At 38.2% G+C, this 16,070-nt stretch overlaps 1 protein-coding gene across 2 annotated transcripts in view; it reads left to right on the forward strand.

Annotated features, from left to right (window-relative positions):
- p4ha1a (prolyl 4-hydroxylase, alpha polypeptide I a) overlaps window positions 1–12,861 on the forward strand; it is a 28,240-nt gene extending 15,379 nt beyond the window's left edge. Inside the window, exons 5-15 of one of the 2 annotated variants that reach the window (XM_055175781.2) lie at window positions 203–340; window positions 426–680; window positions 2,061–2,254; window positions 4,399–4,575; window positions 4,910–4,980; window positions 9,018–9,117; window positions 9,197–9,250; window positions 9,358–9,423; window positions 9,549–9,617; window positions 10,163–10,259; window positions 12,190–12,861. In XM_055175781.2, coding sequence (XP_055031756.1) covers window positions 203–340; window positions 426–680; window positions 2,061–2,254; window positions 4,399–4,575; window positions 4,910–4,980; window positions 9,018–9,117; window positions 9,197–9,250; window positions 9,358–9,423; window positions 9,549–9,617; window positions 10,163–10,259; window positions 12,190–12,260 — 1,292 coding nt within the window. In that variant the 3' untranslated portion in view covers window positions 12,261–12,861. Of the gene's footprint in view, window positions 1–202; window positions 341–425; window positions 681–2,060; window positions 2,255–4,398; window positions 4,576–4,909; window positions 4,981–6,098; window positions 6,170–9,017; window positions 9,118–9,196; window positions 9,251–9,357; window positions 9,424–9,548; window positions 9,618–10,162; window positions 10,260–12,189 lie in introns of both variants that reach the window. The other variant, XM_055175782.2, reaches the window with a different exon arrangement.
- Window positions 12,862–16,070: the final 3,209 nt, after the last annotated feature.

Below are 16,070 nucleotides of genomic sequence, written 5' to 3' on the forward strand. Positions count from 1 at the left end.
AGTCGCGACAGTTGCAGGTTTGTTATTCTTAGATAACTACTACTCAAAACTAATAACACACGGTAGCCCAGATGCTGCAAATCATTTAACTGGTACCGTTTAATATTAAACAAAATTAAATAAAAAAAATGTTTTAAACTAGGGTGAGATATGCAGTTTCCTTTCATAAGATAGATCTTCAATGGTGCTTTTTCTTTATTAGGCTTCATCTCAAACTTGACCATTCAGCGGCAGTATTTCCCTAATGATGAAGACCAGACGGGTGCCGGCAAAGCTCTCCTCCGACTGCAGGACACTTATCGCCTGGACACACAGACCATCTCCTCTGGAAATCTGCCTGGTGAGAGTGACCTACATACCACACCAAGACAAATACATGTAAACCCACGATACTTACTCTGAATTCAACAAACGTTTTATTGTAGGCATCACCACCACAGACCTGCCCTTCAAAAGCACACTGTCTGTAGAGGACTGTTATGAGCTGGGAAAAATTGCCTACTCTGAAGCAGATTACTACCATACGGAGTTGTGGATGGCTCAGGCGCTCAAGCAGCTGGATGAGGGGGAAGAATCCAGCATTGAGATTGTGACGGTGCTGGACTACCTCAGCTATTCAGTCTACCAGCAGGGGGAGCTGGAGAGAGCTCTTGAACATACCAAGAGACTGCTTAGTGTGGGTTAGTATTTTTGACAAGATGTGTAATTTCTTCTGTTAAAATACTTTACCTATCACGGGTGTTTTTTCAACCCTAACTATTAAAAATCAATGGCTAAGAGTATTAGTTAGTGGTGCTAAGTTATGCAAATCTTCTTGAATTGTAAATAGTTACAGATGCAACCTTAACCTGAATGAACTGGTGGATATACACTCACCTAAAGGATTATAAGGAACACCTGTTCAATTTCTCATTAATGCAATTATCTAATCAACCAATCACATGGCAGTTGCTTCAATGCATTTAAGCAATTTTGAGCGTGGCATAGTTGTTAGTGCCAGATGGTCCGGTCTGAGTATTTCACAATCTGCTCAGTTACTGGGATTTTCACGCACAACCATTTCTAGGGTTTACAAAAAATGGTGTGAAAAGGGAAAAACATCCAGTATGCGGCAGTCCTGTGGGCGAAAATGTCTTGTTGAAGCTAGAGGTCAGAAGAGAATGAGCCGACTGATTCAAGCTGATAAAAGAGCAACTTTGACTGAAATAACCACTCGTTACAACCGAGGTATGCAGCAAAGCATTTGTGAAGCCACAACACACACAACCTTGAGGCTGATAGGCTACAACAGCAGAAGACCCCACCGGGTACCACTCATCTCCACTACAAATAGGGAAAAGAGGCTAGAATTTGCACGAGCTTACCAAAATTGGACAGTTGAAGACTGAAAAATGTTGCCTGGTCTGATGAGTCTCGATTTCTGTTGAGACATTCAGGTGTCAGAGTCAGAATTTGTCGTAAACAGAATGAGAACATGGATCCATCATGCCTTGTTACCACTGTGCAGGCTGGTGGTGGTGGTGTAATGGTGTGGGGGATGTTTACTTGGCACACTTTAGGCCCCTTAGTGACAATTGGGCATCGTTAAAATGCCACGACCTACCTGAGCATTGTTTCTGACCATGTCTATCTCTTTATGACCACCATGTACTCATCCTCTAATGGCTACTTCCAGCAGGATAATGCACCATGTCACAAAGCTTGAATCATTTCAAATTGGTTTCTTGAACATGACAATGAGTTCCCTGTACTAAAATGACCCCCACAGTACCAGATCTCAACCCATAGTGCATCTTTGGGATGTGGTGGAACAGGAGCTTCGTACCCTGGATGTGCATCCCACAAATCTCCATCAACTGCAAGTTGCTATCCTATCAATATGGGCCGACATTTCTAAAGAATGCTTTCAGCACCTTGTTAAATCAATGCCACGTAAAATTAAGGCAGTTCTGAAGGCGAAAGGGGGTCAAACACAGTATTAGTATGGTGTTCCTAATAATCCTTAAGGTGAGTGTATAACACATACATTTTAAGATAAAACATTCATCTGTGCTGTACAGATGCCGAGCACAAGCGAGCCCTTGGGAACCTGAAGTATTTTGAATACCAGCTAGCCAAACAGACGAAGGCAGAGAAAGAGCAAAGTACCCAAGAGGAGAGCAAGAAAGAGCAAGAAAAGGAGACAAAGAAAAAGGAATTCCTCCCTGAAAAGAGAAAATATGAGCAGCTATGCAGAGGAGAAGGAATCCGAATGGTAAATATGTAAAAAGTGTTTATTTTGTGAATTATTTACTCAATCTCAACGAAAGTTGAATAGGAGTTGATATGGAGCATTTCTAAAGAGTTAGCTTGAATCCCTACGCAAAACTAGTAAGTGCCCAAACAGCAGACGACTCCGGGCCGGATCCCCACCGGAGCTGCCGACTTTGGTGCGGATCCGGCCCAGAATCGTATGCTGTCTGGGTGGTTATATATTTTAAAAAAAATCTTCCTGCATATAATTGTGGTAACCAAAACTGTAACTACTATTAGAGAAACTCCTGTCCAGCATCAACCAATTTAAGCAGTAACATGAGACAAACACATTCAGTCACATCTGCTCCCATGTGTTTTTGGTGATAGTGCATCACTGAATTTATATCCTAATAAAGTGTACTTACCTTATTTTCTGGACTATAAGTCCCATCATTCAAAAATGCATCATTAAGACGAAATAATATATATAAGTCGCAGTGGACTATACGTTGCATTTATTTCACAAAATCCAAGCCGAAGAACAGATATTTAATCTGGAAAGGCAAGTTATTCAACAAAACAATAGCACACAGTACAGCAGGCTAAATAGATGTCCGTACGTTAAAGTAATATCATCAATTATTTAAACGATAAACCATAGCATACAGAACTTACCTGGAAGGTTAAATAGTCTAAATCAACCAAACAAGCCAACTAGCGTGAAGTTCACAGACTCGTCATTCCACATCACTGAATCCATTGAATTACATAAATACAGAAGCAGCATATTACGGGAACTCGCGGCTGTAGACAGTAATGTTGTCTCTTGCCTCATAAATGTCAAAATTAATTCATACTGACTTACAAGGCGCACCTGACTATAATGCTGTGTTCACACCAGCAGCGGTAGAGGCGTCAAGCACGAGTGATTTCAATGTTAAGTCAATGTGAAGACGTTGACGTGCGTCTGGAGGTCTTGCGGCGCAAATGAGACGTTTAGCGCGGTGCAGTAGACGCAATTCCGCCTCATTTGCGCGTCCAATTCTAGTTTGACTGGAAAACTCGCCACGTTAACCAATCAGGAGCTTGCTCTAGTAGTGACGTGATTACAGGAAGTCGCAGAAGCCTACGGAAGACCCTCCCATGACGCGAATTTCCGTGTGAATGTCTCGATATCTAGAATTTCACACGCGGTGAATGAAGTTGAGTAAACTCAAAATGTTCAAGCGGCAAACTAGACGCGTTTGATGCGATTTTGACGACTCAAACGCGGCTGGTGTGAACCAATGATAAGACGCAACACCAGCCAAATTATGAAAAAAAACGCAGCTTACAGTCCAGAAAATATGGTACACTTAAATTTGGTTTGCATTTTTTTTACATGTCTAGAAATTGTTCACAAAACCATGATAATGGTGATTGTAAAATGTTCATACCGTTTCATCTCTACCTACTATTTAACCATGCAGTTACAGCAAATTAATTAAGGGGCTGTCCACACGGAGACGCGTATCACTGTATACATATAAATTTGTTATCGTATTGGCGTTTCATCCACACGGATCCGGCGTTTTGGGAGACTGAATCCGCTATTTTTTGAAACCGGGTCCTAAAGTGGATAAATCTGAAACCGACACCCTTGCGGTTTCGTCTCTACAGCCAATCCGTATATTTTGTGAAGCGGAAACGTCATCACATCACGTGTCGAAAGCGTCACACGTAACAGCAACAACAATAACGGCGGACTACGTGATTGTGTTCAAGCTACAGAAGCAACTAAAGCCTACTAGCTTTATTACAGCAAAATCTATTGCTTCCATGCAATTGTGGTGACCAACAAGCGATAATGGACAACACCATACGTTGGTTATGCGCATGCTCAAAGTCTTCTTCTCCGTGTATAGTGTATATCTGTGGCAGAATTACAGCGCCCCATACTGGTCCGGCATATATACTACACCGCTTTCAGTCGGTTTCAGTGGTTTCGTGTTTATGGATTATTTTTTTAGAGCAAGGAAAAAAATTATCGGATAGGGAATGCACCGGCTTTGTGTGGACATAGCCTAAAACAGCTAATCGGAACAGCTGTCAATCAGGATCAAGAATTTTGTTGATGCTTTGTAATTTGCTTAGTGATTTTTTTGTGACATCGCTCTTTCACAGACCCCTCGCAGACAAAGGCGTTTGTTCTGCCGTTATTATGACAATAACAGACATCCGTTTTACGTGATCGGCCCAGTAAAACAGGAGGACGAATGGGACCGTCCACGTATCATCCGTTTCCACGACATTATAAGTGATAAAGAAATGGAGAAGGTGAAGGAGCTGGCCAAGCCAAGGGTGAGTTCACTTTAAAAGATGCATATATGCACCTGCTAAAACTCTGAATTGATATAAAGTTAAATGGTTAATGTGCACACCTTTCATTTTATTTTAGTAGTTGTTGACGAAAGAGCATACATTTTTATTCAAAAAGCCAGGAATATCTGCTTGTATGTCTATCTGCTGAATGCTGCTCACACTGAGCATCAAAACAATCAGACCTCCATTAATTTTAAGATAAGAGGGCTCACAAAAGTTTAGTAGGTTAGCGGGATTATAAGGTTGTTGGTCTGCAGTCACGGGGACAGCAGACTCTTTGTAACCGTTTACTTTTGGCCGGTTGGCTCTACAGCTGCGCCGAGCCACCATCTCCAATCCCATTACTGGCATTCTAGAGACGGCCCACTATCGCATCAGTAAAAGGTAAGGCTCCTATTGTCCTGTAGCACTGCCAACCGACCAGCTCCTCCTACTGCATGCTGGGAAAAAGCAACTTTAGCAGGAATGCAAACAATGGGGATATGGATGGACATGAACGAAAATATTTTTTACAGATAATATCAGTGCAAGAACAGCTTCACGTTATATAAACACTTGAGGTGACTCAAAACAGTAAAATTATCAAATGAATCTTTTAATAATAAACTCTTTATTGAACATTGGTGGTGTATAATGTAGCTGTGTTATAAAAGCAGGAAGCCCTCAACTCCTGTGACCTTTCAAAGTGTCCCAAATATCCCTTTTTTGTTTTGTCGTTCCTGGGAATGTTGCCCCCAATAATTCTTTACTTACGGGAGGAACAGAATCAGTCAAAACATACAGTTGCATCTGTGAACTCTCTGATTTACATTGATTTCTGCATATATCAGTTATAAAAATATGGAACAAAAATATTTGGTGTTAAGTAACTACTACATTATTTTTCATTTAATTGCCAACTTTCTAGCTTACCAGTGGTCATTTTTCCAGATTTTGTCGATTATCACCTGTTATACCACATAATAATTGTGGTATAATAAGTGATAGAAATGGGTATGCATTATATTTCAATAATTGCACACCTGACCTGTCTTTAAAATAACCACCAGAGTGATGTCTGTGGTAACTGTGGTATAAGCAGAATAATTGACTCGTGCGCATTATCACTTTAAAGAGGAGAAAAATTAATAAGAAGACTAAATTTGACATCACAAGATTGAGGTAGACAGCAATTTATATGTGCTTACTCTTGGTTTGTCATTGCTCAGATAAATTAAAACTGCTTTTTAGTTGTTTAGAATTTATTACTAATTTATGCATAAATCTATTGTAAACCCAAGGGTTCAGATACTTCATCCTGCAACTGTAGATATTATCAGATAAAGGTAGTAGTTCAGCCCTGGCAGATGCTGCTCACCACCCATGCAGTACAAGTCACCAGCTGTGACTCCGTCCCTTTGGGGTAATGATGATATTCGACAGTGCACATGCCAACAGCAAACAATGATTCCTCCTTTCACCTGTCTCGTTCTCTATCTCTCCTCTCTGTGCTCGCTTTATAGCTCAGGCGTGCCACCGTGCATGACCCCCAAACTGGCAAACTCACCACCGCCCAGTACAGAGTCTCCAAGAGGTAAGGGGTTAAAAGTGAAGGGCAAAGATCAGGAGGCATGCACACCTCCTTCCAAATCTATAAAACATCATGTTATCTCATCTCCTCATTTGAAAACCATTAGTTCATCTGATATTAGAAGAATGAGATAGGTCTGCTGAGATAAACAGATTTATTTTGATTTTTAACAAATTTGAAAGTCTCAAGTAAATTCATTCTTACATACATATTTGCGATGAAAAAACAAAATTACACAAGAATAGTTGTATTCTGCTTTTCGTTTTACACCTCTTCACATTTGAATTGCTCCTGGTAACAATACTTACAGTGACATCTGAGGCCTCGTTTATAAAGCGTGCGCGGCAACATTCATAATTATGAAAACGATCTATGATGTGATCAGACGTACGCACTTTTGCTTGTCCGATTGTTGCAGGTTTTTGGAAAATAAGCCATTCTTGCCTTTAGAAAATGCTTTTTACATTGACAGGTGACATTTATTAGGCATTGTTTAAAAAGTCATTTGCGATTTTTAGATTTCACATCTGAAATTGAGGTGTACACACATTTTGTGTGCGTACGTTCATTCACACGTACGCGCTTTTGAGAAATGATCATACGATCGAATTTAGGGCGGTTTCCATGCAGCATTTTAGAAATTAGGTCCCATGGTGCCTAAAGTATATTGGCTAATAGCACCAAGGTCCATTGATTCGAATCGACAAAGATGTCAGCAGAATCTTGTAGTCACAGCATCTGCCAGCAAGCATCTACCAAACTGGCCGATGTTGAAGGGATAGTTCAGCCAAAAATGAGGGTGGTGTCGTTGATGACTCACCCTCATGTCGTTCCGGGCTTGTGGGCCCTCGGTTTGTTTTCGGAACACAGTTTAAGAGGTTTTGGGTTTGGTACGAGAGCTTGCTGACCCTTCATTGAAAATCTATGTACGGTATACTGTCCATGTCCGGAAGGGTAATGAAAACATCATCGAAGTTGTCCATGTGACATCAGTGGGTCAGTTAGAATGTGTTGAAGAATCGAAAATACATTTTGGTCCAAAAATAACAAAAATTACGACTTTATTCAGCTTTGTCTTCTCTTCCGTTTCTGTTGTAAACGGCGTGCATGAGACTAAAGTCATGTGACTGCAGTGACGAGGATGACGTGTTATCAACAGACGTGTTTGCAAAGTTTTTTTTTCAAAACTTACAGCAAGCGTCTCCCTCATACTGTAAACGAAGCCCGGGCACAAAAAAAACAGCTGGGGCGCACCAGAAAACACGTCAGCCGCGTCACTGCAGTCACGTGACTTTAGTCTCGTGCACACGATTCACAACAGAAACGGAAGAGAAGACAGTGCTGAATAAGGTCGTGGTTTTTGTTGTTTTTGGAACAAAATGTATTTTCGATGCTTCAACAGGTTCTAACTGACCCACTGATGTCGCATGGACTACTTTGATGGTGTTTTGTTGCCTTTTTGGACATGGACAGTATAGACGGTTTCAGCAGTAACAACATAAACAAGCGGCTGTCGTGGTCCGCACGTAACTTCCGGTAAACTCCTAAGAATAAATGACAACAAAGTTCTTTAAACGTAGTTTATTATTATAACAAGCAAAAAAACAACACATAGATTACATAGGAAACCAAAACATTTGTTATTTTCGACGAGGCATTTGTTCAAGAGATCAGTTTAGCAACTAGTCAGACCATTAAAAAAAACTAAACTGGAAGTAAAGTTCGGATCCAGACGTGTATCGCGTCAGCGCACGTGCGTCCGATGAAACGGTCTATACGTACATATATTTTCGATGAAGGGTCAGCAAGCTCTCGGACTAAATATAGAGCATCTTGAACTGTGTTCCGAAGGTGAGCGGAGGTCTTGCTGGTTTGGAGCGACATGAGGGTGAGTCATTGATGACATTGTTTTCATTTTTGGGTGAACTATCCCTTTAACTCTTTCCCCGCCACTGACGAGTTATCTCGTCAATTAAGAGAAAACCCTTCCCGGGTTTTTACGGCGAACCGTGTTTCTGCTATTATCCACCAGGTGGCGCTCTTACCCAACTTATAAAACACTGAAGCATCCACTAGTAAGGCCAAACATTTAAAACTCTGTATGTTTTGAAGATCCCTCTGAATCTGATCTAACAAAAGTCCTTCACAAAAATGCAATTATCTCCAGCTTTTTGCTCAAAATTTGGTATAAAAAAAAACTATCCAATATTTGAGAGATGATCAAAAGAGAACAAATATTTTGAGTTTATATAGCTAATGATACATCATGTATTAAAGTATGTGAAGAACTTCAACCGTGATGGACAATATGATGTCACATGGATATCTACAGAGTGCTAAAGTGAAAGTAGCGCTGACAAAGAGTTTTGGTAATATATTGGTATTTTTTTCAGGTCAGACGTTAAGTTTCCATCCAGCTGACACGTTGTACAGTTAAACAAGGAGAAAAGCCCTCTCTTTGCATTTTATTTTCATCATACGCTGTTTTAGTAAATATGATTGTGACAGCTCACATGAGGCTTTAACCTGCATGTAAACATTCATTCCACTTGCTAGAAAATACAGAGATATTTATTGTATATCGCCATTCATCCCGAAACTACAGAGATGTGAATTTTGGTCAGAATCGCCCACTTGCAATTGAAAGACATAATTTAGTCCTTATTCATTTATCGAGTGCATTTTATGTACTAACAATACTACAGTAACACACTAAACACTGCTTTCTTTCGGTGCTATTCACTACTACTTCTGTACTAAACAACTCACATCTTTTATTAGTTTTCTAGAGTGTTGTATTTGTATTGTGTTACATTTAAACATCTAGCTGAGATGAAATGTCTGGTTTCAGTGCTTGGTTAGCAGCTTATGAGCATCCGGTTGTGGATCGTATAAATCAGCGCATAGAGGACATCACAGGCCTCGATGTCAAAACTGCAGAAGAGCTACAGGTAGAGTTCATTACGTCTTTTAATTCATGATTTCATTTGCTTTTAATATTTAATATAATCTTTTATTTGCCTTTTTTAGGTGGCAAATTACGGTGTTGGCGGACAATACGAGCCTCATTTTGACTTTGGACGGGTAAATCAAAAGCCCTTTTATAGTCACCTTGTCAAAGAAAGTGTAGTGGTATATAGTCGTACACAGTATGTTGTGATTAAACTGATTAAACTGCTTCTGTCCACCAGAAAGATGAACCAGATGCGTTTAAAGAGTTGGGCACAGGGAATCGAATAGCGACCTGGCTCTTCTATATGAGTGATTTGATAAATGACTACTGGTGTCTTTCTTCATGTAGATATGCTTTGAATTTTTTTTTTTGACTTTTTTGCTGCTTGGTTTTAAATTGTGTTCTTGTAAAACATCTGATTGATTGTAGATGAGTGATGTACCAGCAGGGGGCGCCACAGTCTTTCCAGAAGTCGGAGCTGCGGTAAAGCCAAAGAAGGTGCTGGTTGTTTGTGATTTTTGTGAGGCTGGGGTATAGTTAGATTTATTCAGATTATTTTGACATCGCAATAAACAGTAATGCGTACATTTAGAAAAAAAAATAGATTGTTATAATGTTTACTTCACATTTTGTCAGAGATCATAATTGCTTTTATCCAAGTGGCTAAGTTGTAAATAAAACTTTGTTTAAACCAGATTTTTTCAGATCAAAAGTAAATCGCTCTCACACAGTTCACATTATCTGATGTTTGTTGCACAAACATTCATCTTAATGTCCCACATTTTGTTGAATACGCAAAACTGTAAATTGCAATTGAGGATTATTTTATGAAAAGGATTATTGAATTTAATCAAGTAATTGTGAGAGAAACCTTTTAGCAAAATATTGCCATATGCAGATTTCATGGTGTATCATCAGACCAAAAAATAAAAAATCTGAAAAGAAAATGTTAGCTATTTAGAAACAGCAGAAGAGTGTTTGCTCTTTAGACAATGAAATGCTTTATTGGAGTTTGATTGTAATTTTCTGATGTTTGTGTCTAGGGTACGGCAGTATTCTGGTATAATCTCTTTCCCAGCGGCGAGGGAGATTACAGTACGCGTCACGCTGCTTGTCCAGTACTGGTGGGCAATAAATGGGGTAAATTTCAGATTCTAATAATAATTTTATTACATTTCCTGAATGCTATAATACTAGGTTTGTAATTTGGGTCAATACCAAGTGTCTTTTGTGTCCCTCATTATTATCATATGTGACCCTGGATCACAAAACCAGTCATAAGTATGTAGCAATAGCCAACAATTCATTGTGTGGGTCAAAATTATAGATCGTTTTAATGCCAAAATCATTAGGATATTAAGTAAAGATCATATTTCCTTTATAGATCATATTTCCTTCTGTAAATATATCAAACATTTGTCTATCATTAGTAATATGTGTTGCTAAATACTTTATTTGGACAACTTTTTTATATTGATCTTAATATTTAATGATTTGCACTCTCAAACTCCAGATTTGCAAATAGTTGTATCTCGGCCAAATATGAATAAATAATAATATCCTATTCTAACAAACAATGCATCCATGGGAAGCTTATTTATTCAGCTGTCAGATGATGTATAAATCTTATGACTAGTTTAATGGTCAAGGGTCATGTGTTAAAATGACTATTAATTAATAGACACAAGTTTTCACTATGTTATAGGGGTCAATGATGTGACATTAATTATTTTGTGTCCGTATGGTTCAATTAAATGTAGAAGGGTTAAAATGTCAAAATAAATTTGCAGATTACTTGCATACATTGGCTTTTTTGAGGACCCAGTCTAAAATTTCTAGTATTATTTCATTTTTAAAGAATATTTGGGGGATAATTACAAAATTGGTGTAACTAGTGTTCTTTAAAATGAAAATATAAATATATTCATAAAAAAATGTGGAATAAAATACAATCATCTAGTTTAGTGTAATATAATTTTACTTAAATTTTTATATCATTTGTCAAAAATTATTTAGAAAACAGAGCTGTTAACATTTAGAAATAATTAATAAAATATATATTTTTTTATAATTATGCTTACATCCCATCAAGGTGGATAAAATATTTAAAATTTCTCATTTGCCGCAATTGGCGGTTACACCATTTGACATTTTCAGGTCCATTCAGTGTTAACTTTCATAAAAATGGTGCAAATGAAATTGTTTTTATTGCATAAAATCAACATAAATACACTATGTGCATTGAATTAAACCTGATGCATGCTTTTAAAACGATTTTTGAATTTCTCATCTTGCCAAACCATTTTTGTCACTCACCCATAGTCATTTTGTAATCATGTAGACATCCAGTAAGTTTTTTCAAAGTGTTTTTAATTTTATGTTTACTTGAAATCATATTTTAGGCCTAAAAAAGGGTTTTGATGGGATTTTAAATGACTTTTTCCATGTTTAAGTGCTATAATGAGGTCCCCAGTGCTTCTGTTAACCTAGAAAATGTGAAGATGAACCCAGTAACTTAGTTTTGGTAAACCATTCTCTGCAAGCATGTGAAAAAATAAGTCATTGAAATTTGTCTCCCCTTGTGATGTCAGAAGGGGATAATACCGCCCCTTAATCTGCACTATCCAACCACAGCACTGCCATATAGTGCAGAGATCAGCTCATTTGCATTTTAACGGACACACCCACAAACGTCAACATTTTTGCTCACACCTACAAACATTTTATAGTGAATTATCTATATGATATTTGAGCTAAAACTTAACCTACGTACTCCGGGGACACCTAGATTTATTTGACATCTTAAAGAAAGTCTTATGAAATTAGTTTCATTAGGAAATATAACAAACATGCCTTACCAAACACATCACTGATATGCATTTTGAGGCAAAACAAAGGGTTCTGTTGTATTTTAAGATATGTCAGTACAAGTTGTTTTCAGTTTGGACAGCTCTTACAGACTAGTCCCTGTCCAGGAAACCTTTTTTTGTGTAATTACCTTTTTGAAAGATCAATTTCATATGACTCATTTACTCTGTCTTTAACCTTTTCTTTGTTATTTTTCTGCTAGTTTCTAATAAATGGATTCACGAGAGAGGGCAGGAATTCAGAAGACAGTGTGGCCTGAAAGAGACGGATTAATCAAACCAATGTCATCCATAACCGTCTTCCTTATGTGCACCTCCGATATGAGAAAGCTATAAAGACAGCACTCTGTGATCATCACATTTATTTTTAACTGAAGTGTGTGATTTTTGTGTGTGTGCGCATGCGTGTGTGTGCCAACCTATGGGTAATGTTACCTCTGTTAGTGCCTTTTGTCACAGCAGGGCTCCAATAGATGGAGCTTTTTCGGACAACACTCCACAACCCAGTGGTTCTCAAACTTTTCAGCATGCGCCCCTCCTTGTGTAGGGTGCATCCCTTAGAATTAAACAAAGCATATTAAATGATGCAATGTAGTGCTGTTGGTTTAGTTGCCTTATTTTTCTGAGGTTTAATAGCAAAGAGTTTATGAAGAATTAGTCATAACTGGGGCACCATCTCATGCACAAACCCCGACCCCCAGTTTGAGAGCCACTGCCATAACAGATCGTTTACTGTTGCACTGTATAATGTAATCATATCAGAGCTGTTTATATGACCAAAGTGAAACGTGAAAAGAAGACGCACAGAATGAATGTTCACAACATTCACAGAATGATTGGGAACGGTTCAGAATAAAAACGTGATTTTTACAACATGGCTCGTCTTTGCTTTCTTGTTTTCACCTCACAATCGCTCCATTGACTCCTTTTCCACTGAAACTTGCTAGTGTTTTTACTGATATGAGAGTCAAACTTAGTGTTACTACATAACAAACCCACAGACAGCACATTATAGTCTTGCTTTAGTATTGTTACTACTTGAATTTATTTTACTTTAACGTAATGTCAGTTGTTTGAGAGGGGGTCTAAAGCTATTTTTATGCATCCTGACATATTAACACTGTTTAAGAGTTGGATTATTCCTGGCAAAAAAAGAAGTTGGACGTATGACAAAGTATTTCTGTGCAGAATGCACTTCGCCAGGGTTTGTAAAAGTTTCAGAATTTTTTTTTTCCAAACAAGAAAGATTCATACGTGGGTGATTCTCACGAAAACTTGGTTTTAAAAATGTCAAGCATGAAAATGTAAAAATTGCTTAAATTTACTTTTTTTCCAACCAGACATTGAAAAACAAACTCTGGAGTAAATGGGAACATTAATTTAAAAACTTTTACTTATCATTTAACACTTTTTGTAACATAATTTAAAAAATAAATACCGCAACAGTCAGAAAACATCAACACTGACATATTTTCAAAATGACATGACAAACCTGAAAGAACATAATTTGGAGATTCTGCACATGCATTTAAAATCAAAGTATTATGCTTCTATTAATTAAATTGACATTTAATAAGCATCTGTTGCGGTAATGATAATCAAAATGTCGTGTAAGCATTCTGACAAGACAATATTTCAAATTAACTGTAAAAAAATGATCTTACCTGGTAGCCATCTTGAAGTAACTGGTCCATGTGCTTGGTCACTCAAAATCAAACTTTATTAAAATTCTGTATGTGTGCTTAAACGGTTCTCAAAAAGTGTTGCGGAGGATGAGAACATCAGGCATGGACACATAATTTTCCTAATTTTCTTCATTGGTATTATACATGAATATTCAGTAAATATTTTTTCTGTCATCTAAAGTAGTCTAGCAAAACATCCATTTATTTTTTTTCTTAATATTTTTGTGTTAATTTGATTAAATTACAACATAACGCATGTTCAAACACAGCCGGACACATTGCGGTAATGAGAATTTCAGCAGAAAATGAGATAAAATTTACAATGATAAATTCTTATGTTGAAATCACACATTGTGCAAGGTAGAACACAGTATTGTGTTAATTCTGATGCTTTTTAATGTTACTATATTACACATTTTAAAGCTAAAATCATTAGTGCCGTGGTGTTTCAATGGTTTCGTGAGAATCACCCACGTAACAATCTTGCTTTATTTCTTTAATGGGCAATTTCAGTGCAGGAAGTACAGTGGGAGTCCTTATAACCCAACCTAGAGCTGACACGACCTCTGGTGCAGTAATATTGACGGAAGTTTGAGCGAGGGGTGGGAGTAGTCAGAAGTGATGATGTTACTGCACGCCGAGGTCGAAGTGCTACAAATGAAGTGCTCTTCCGCCATACAATATAGTTTTCATTGTTTATCTGGTTAAAAAATCGCCATGTTTTATTTTGTGCCACCATACTTACTCATGAAACAGTCTTTAAAAAGGGAAAACATGGAAGTGTTTGATGGCTTCTAAATTCATCCCTGTTTGGATCCTAAGGAATGAATGGAGCTAGGCTAAATCCTAACGCATTCACAACGCGCTGTACAAAGATTAAGTGCACGCATTGAAAAAAAGATAGATATGTATTAATTCAAGTTGAGGTAATAACATAGTAAAATATTGAAAAACGGTGGTGTTTTCCTTTAGACCCTGTTTGGGAAACCACCCCATAGTTAATAAAATTCGTAAAAATCACTTGACACGCATGATTTCAATAGTAACGTTATTTTATTTCAAATGCAACAGACAATCAAAAAGAGTATGAAGTGATAAAACAGATATATGTTGTCGGTCATCTGAATGAACATTTGATGCTTCCAGTATAAATAGATTTAGTGATTATAATAGACAAGACAAAAAACTGTACATTTTCCTTCCCTAGTGCTTCAGTAAATCAACATTAAATCACTCACACTGTCACGCTGTACAATATTTGCCCCAGAGGTGGTGCGAACCGTGCGATTACAGAGACAGATTTCATTTCCACTGTGATGGCCAGGACAGACAGGTGTTTATCAGTGCATTACTGTGTGTGACGTGTGCAGGACAATATGAAGGATAAATCCTCAGCTGTGAGATTATCATTAGAGCCCATCATTAGAAACCTTGTCATTATTTACCCTCATGCCGTTTTAAACCCCTGTCTTTGTTCTTCAAACCTTTTTAAAGTGTTGCTTTTTGTTACCGTGGGAGTGGATGGTGACCAACCTCTTCAAGCTTCAAAAGACCCAAAAGCATTTAATAAATACATCTTGGTGTACTTATCTGTTATTTTAAAGGACAAGTTCGGTATTTTACACGTAAAGCCCTGCCTTCAGATTGTTCATGATTAAATAAAACGGTTTTGACTGAAATTTGGACACATGATGCTGGCCCGAGAATTCTCGGGTGTTTCTTGTATCACCTCCCACCTCTACAATGGCTTAAAGGCGCACTGGAACAATCCTTCCCAAAATGCATCAAACCCTCGTCCACAAAGACGTGAAACTCAGCGAGTGGCCAGGGGCGCTCACCGACATGCCCACACAAAAATCGCTACAAAAGATGCTTTCCAACAGCTGTTTTATCGTAGTTTTGTCCAACTCCATTGACTTGTATTAGATGTGCTGTGAGGAACGGTATTACTCCGTGCCGGGAACGTTGTTTGTATTCTTGCAATTGGCAAAGGCGGATTATCGCCACCAACTGGGCTGGAGTGTCTATTATTCAAGCTCTCAATGGAAGAATATACGGGTGTGAGGCGTTTGGAAAAATAGGTCCACAAGTTTACATCGAATGGTAAGACAGCTGTTGGGGAGCATCTTTTGCAGCGGTTTTTGTGTGAGCATATCAGTGAACACCCCTGACCACTCGCTGAGTTTCACGTCTTTGTAAAACGAAAGTTCAATGCATCCCAGGAAGGATTGTTCCTGTGCACCTATACAGCCATTGTAAAGGTGGGAGGCGAAACAACAAACACCCGAAAATTCTCGGGGCAGCCAAAATCTGTCAAAACCGCTCTACTTCACCACAAACAATCCGAAAACAGGGCTCCAAGTGCAAAACAACAAACCTGTCCCTTAAGAAACCATGAA

This window comes from Misgurnus anguillicaudatus, chromosome 4 (assembly GCF_027580225.2).
Source record: "Misgurnus anguillicaudatus chromosome 4, ASM2758022v2, whole genome shotgun sequence".
NCBI classification, from domain to species: Eukaryota; Metazoa; Chordata; class Actinopteri; order Cypriniformes; family Cobitidae; genus Misgurnus; species Misgurnus anguillicaudatus.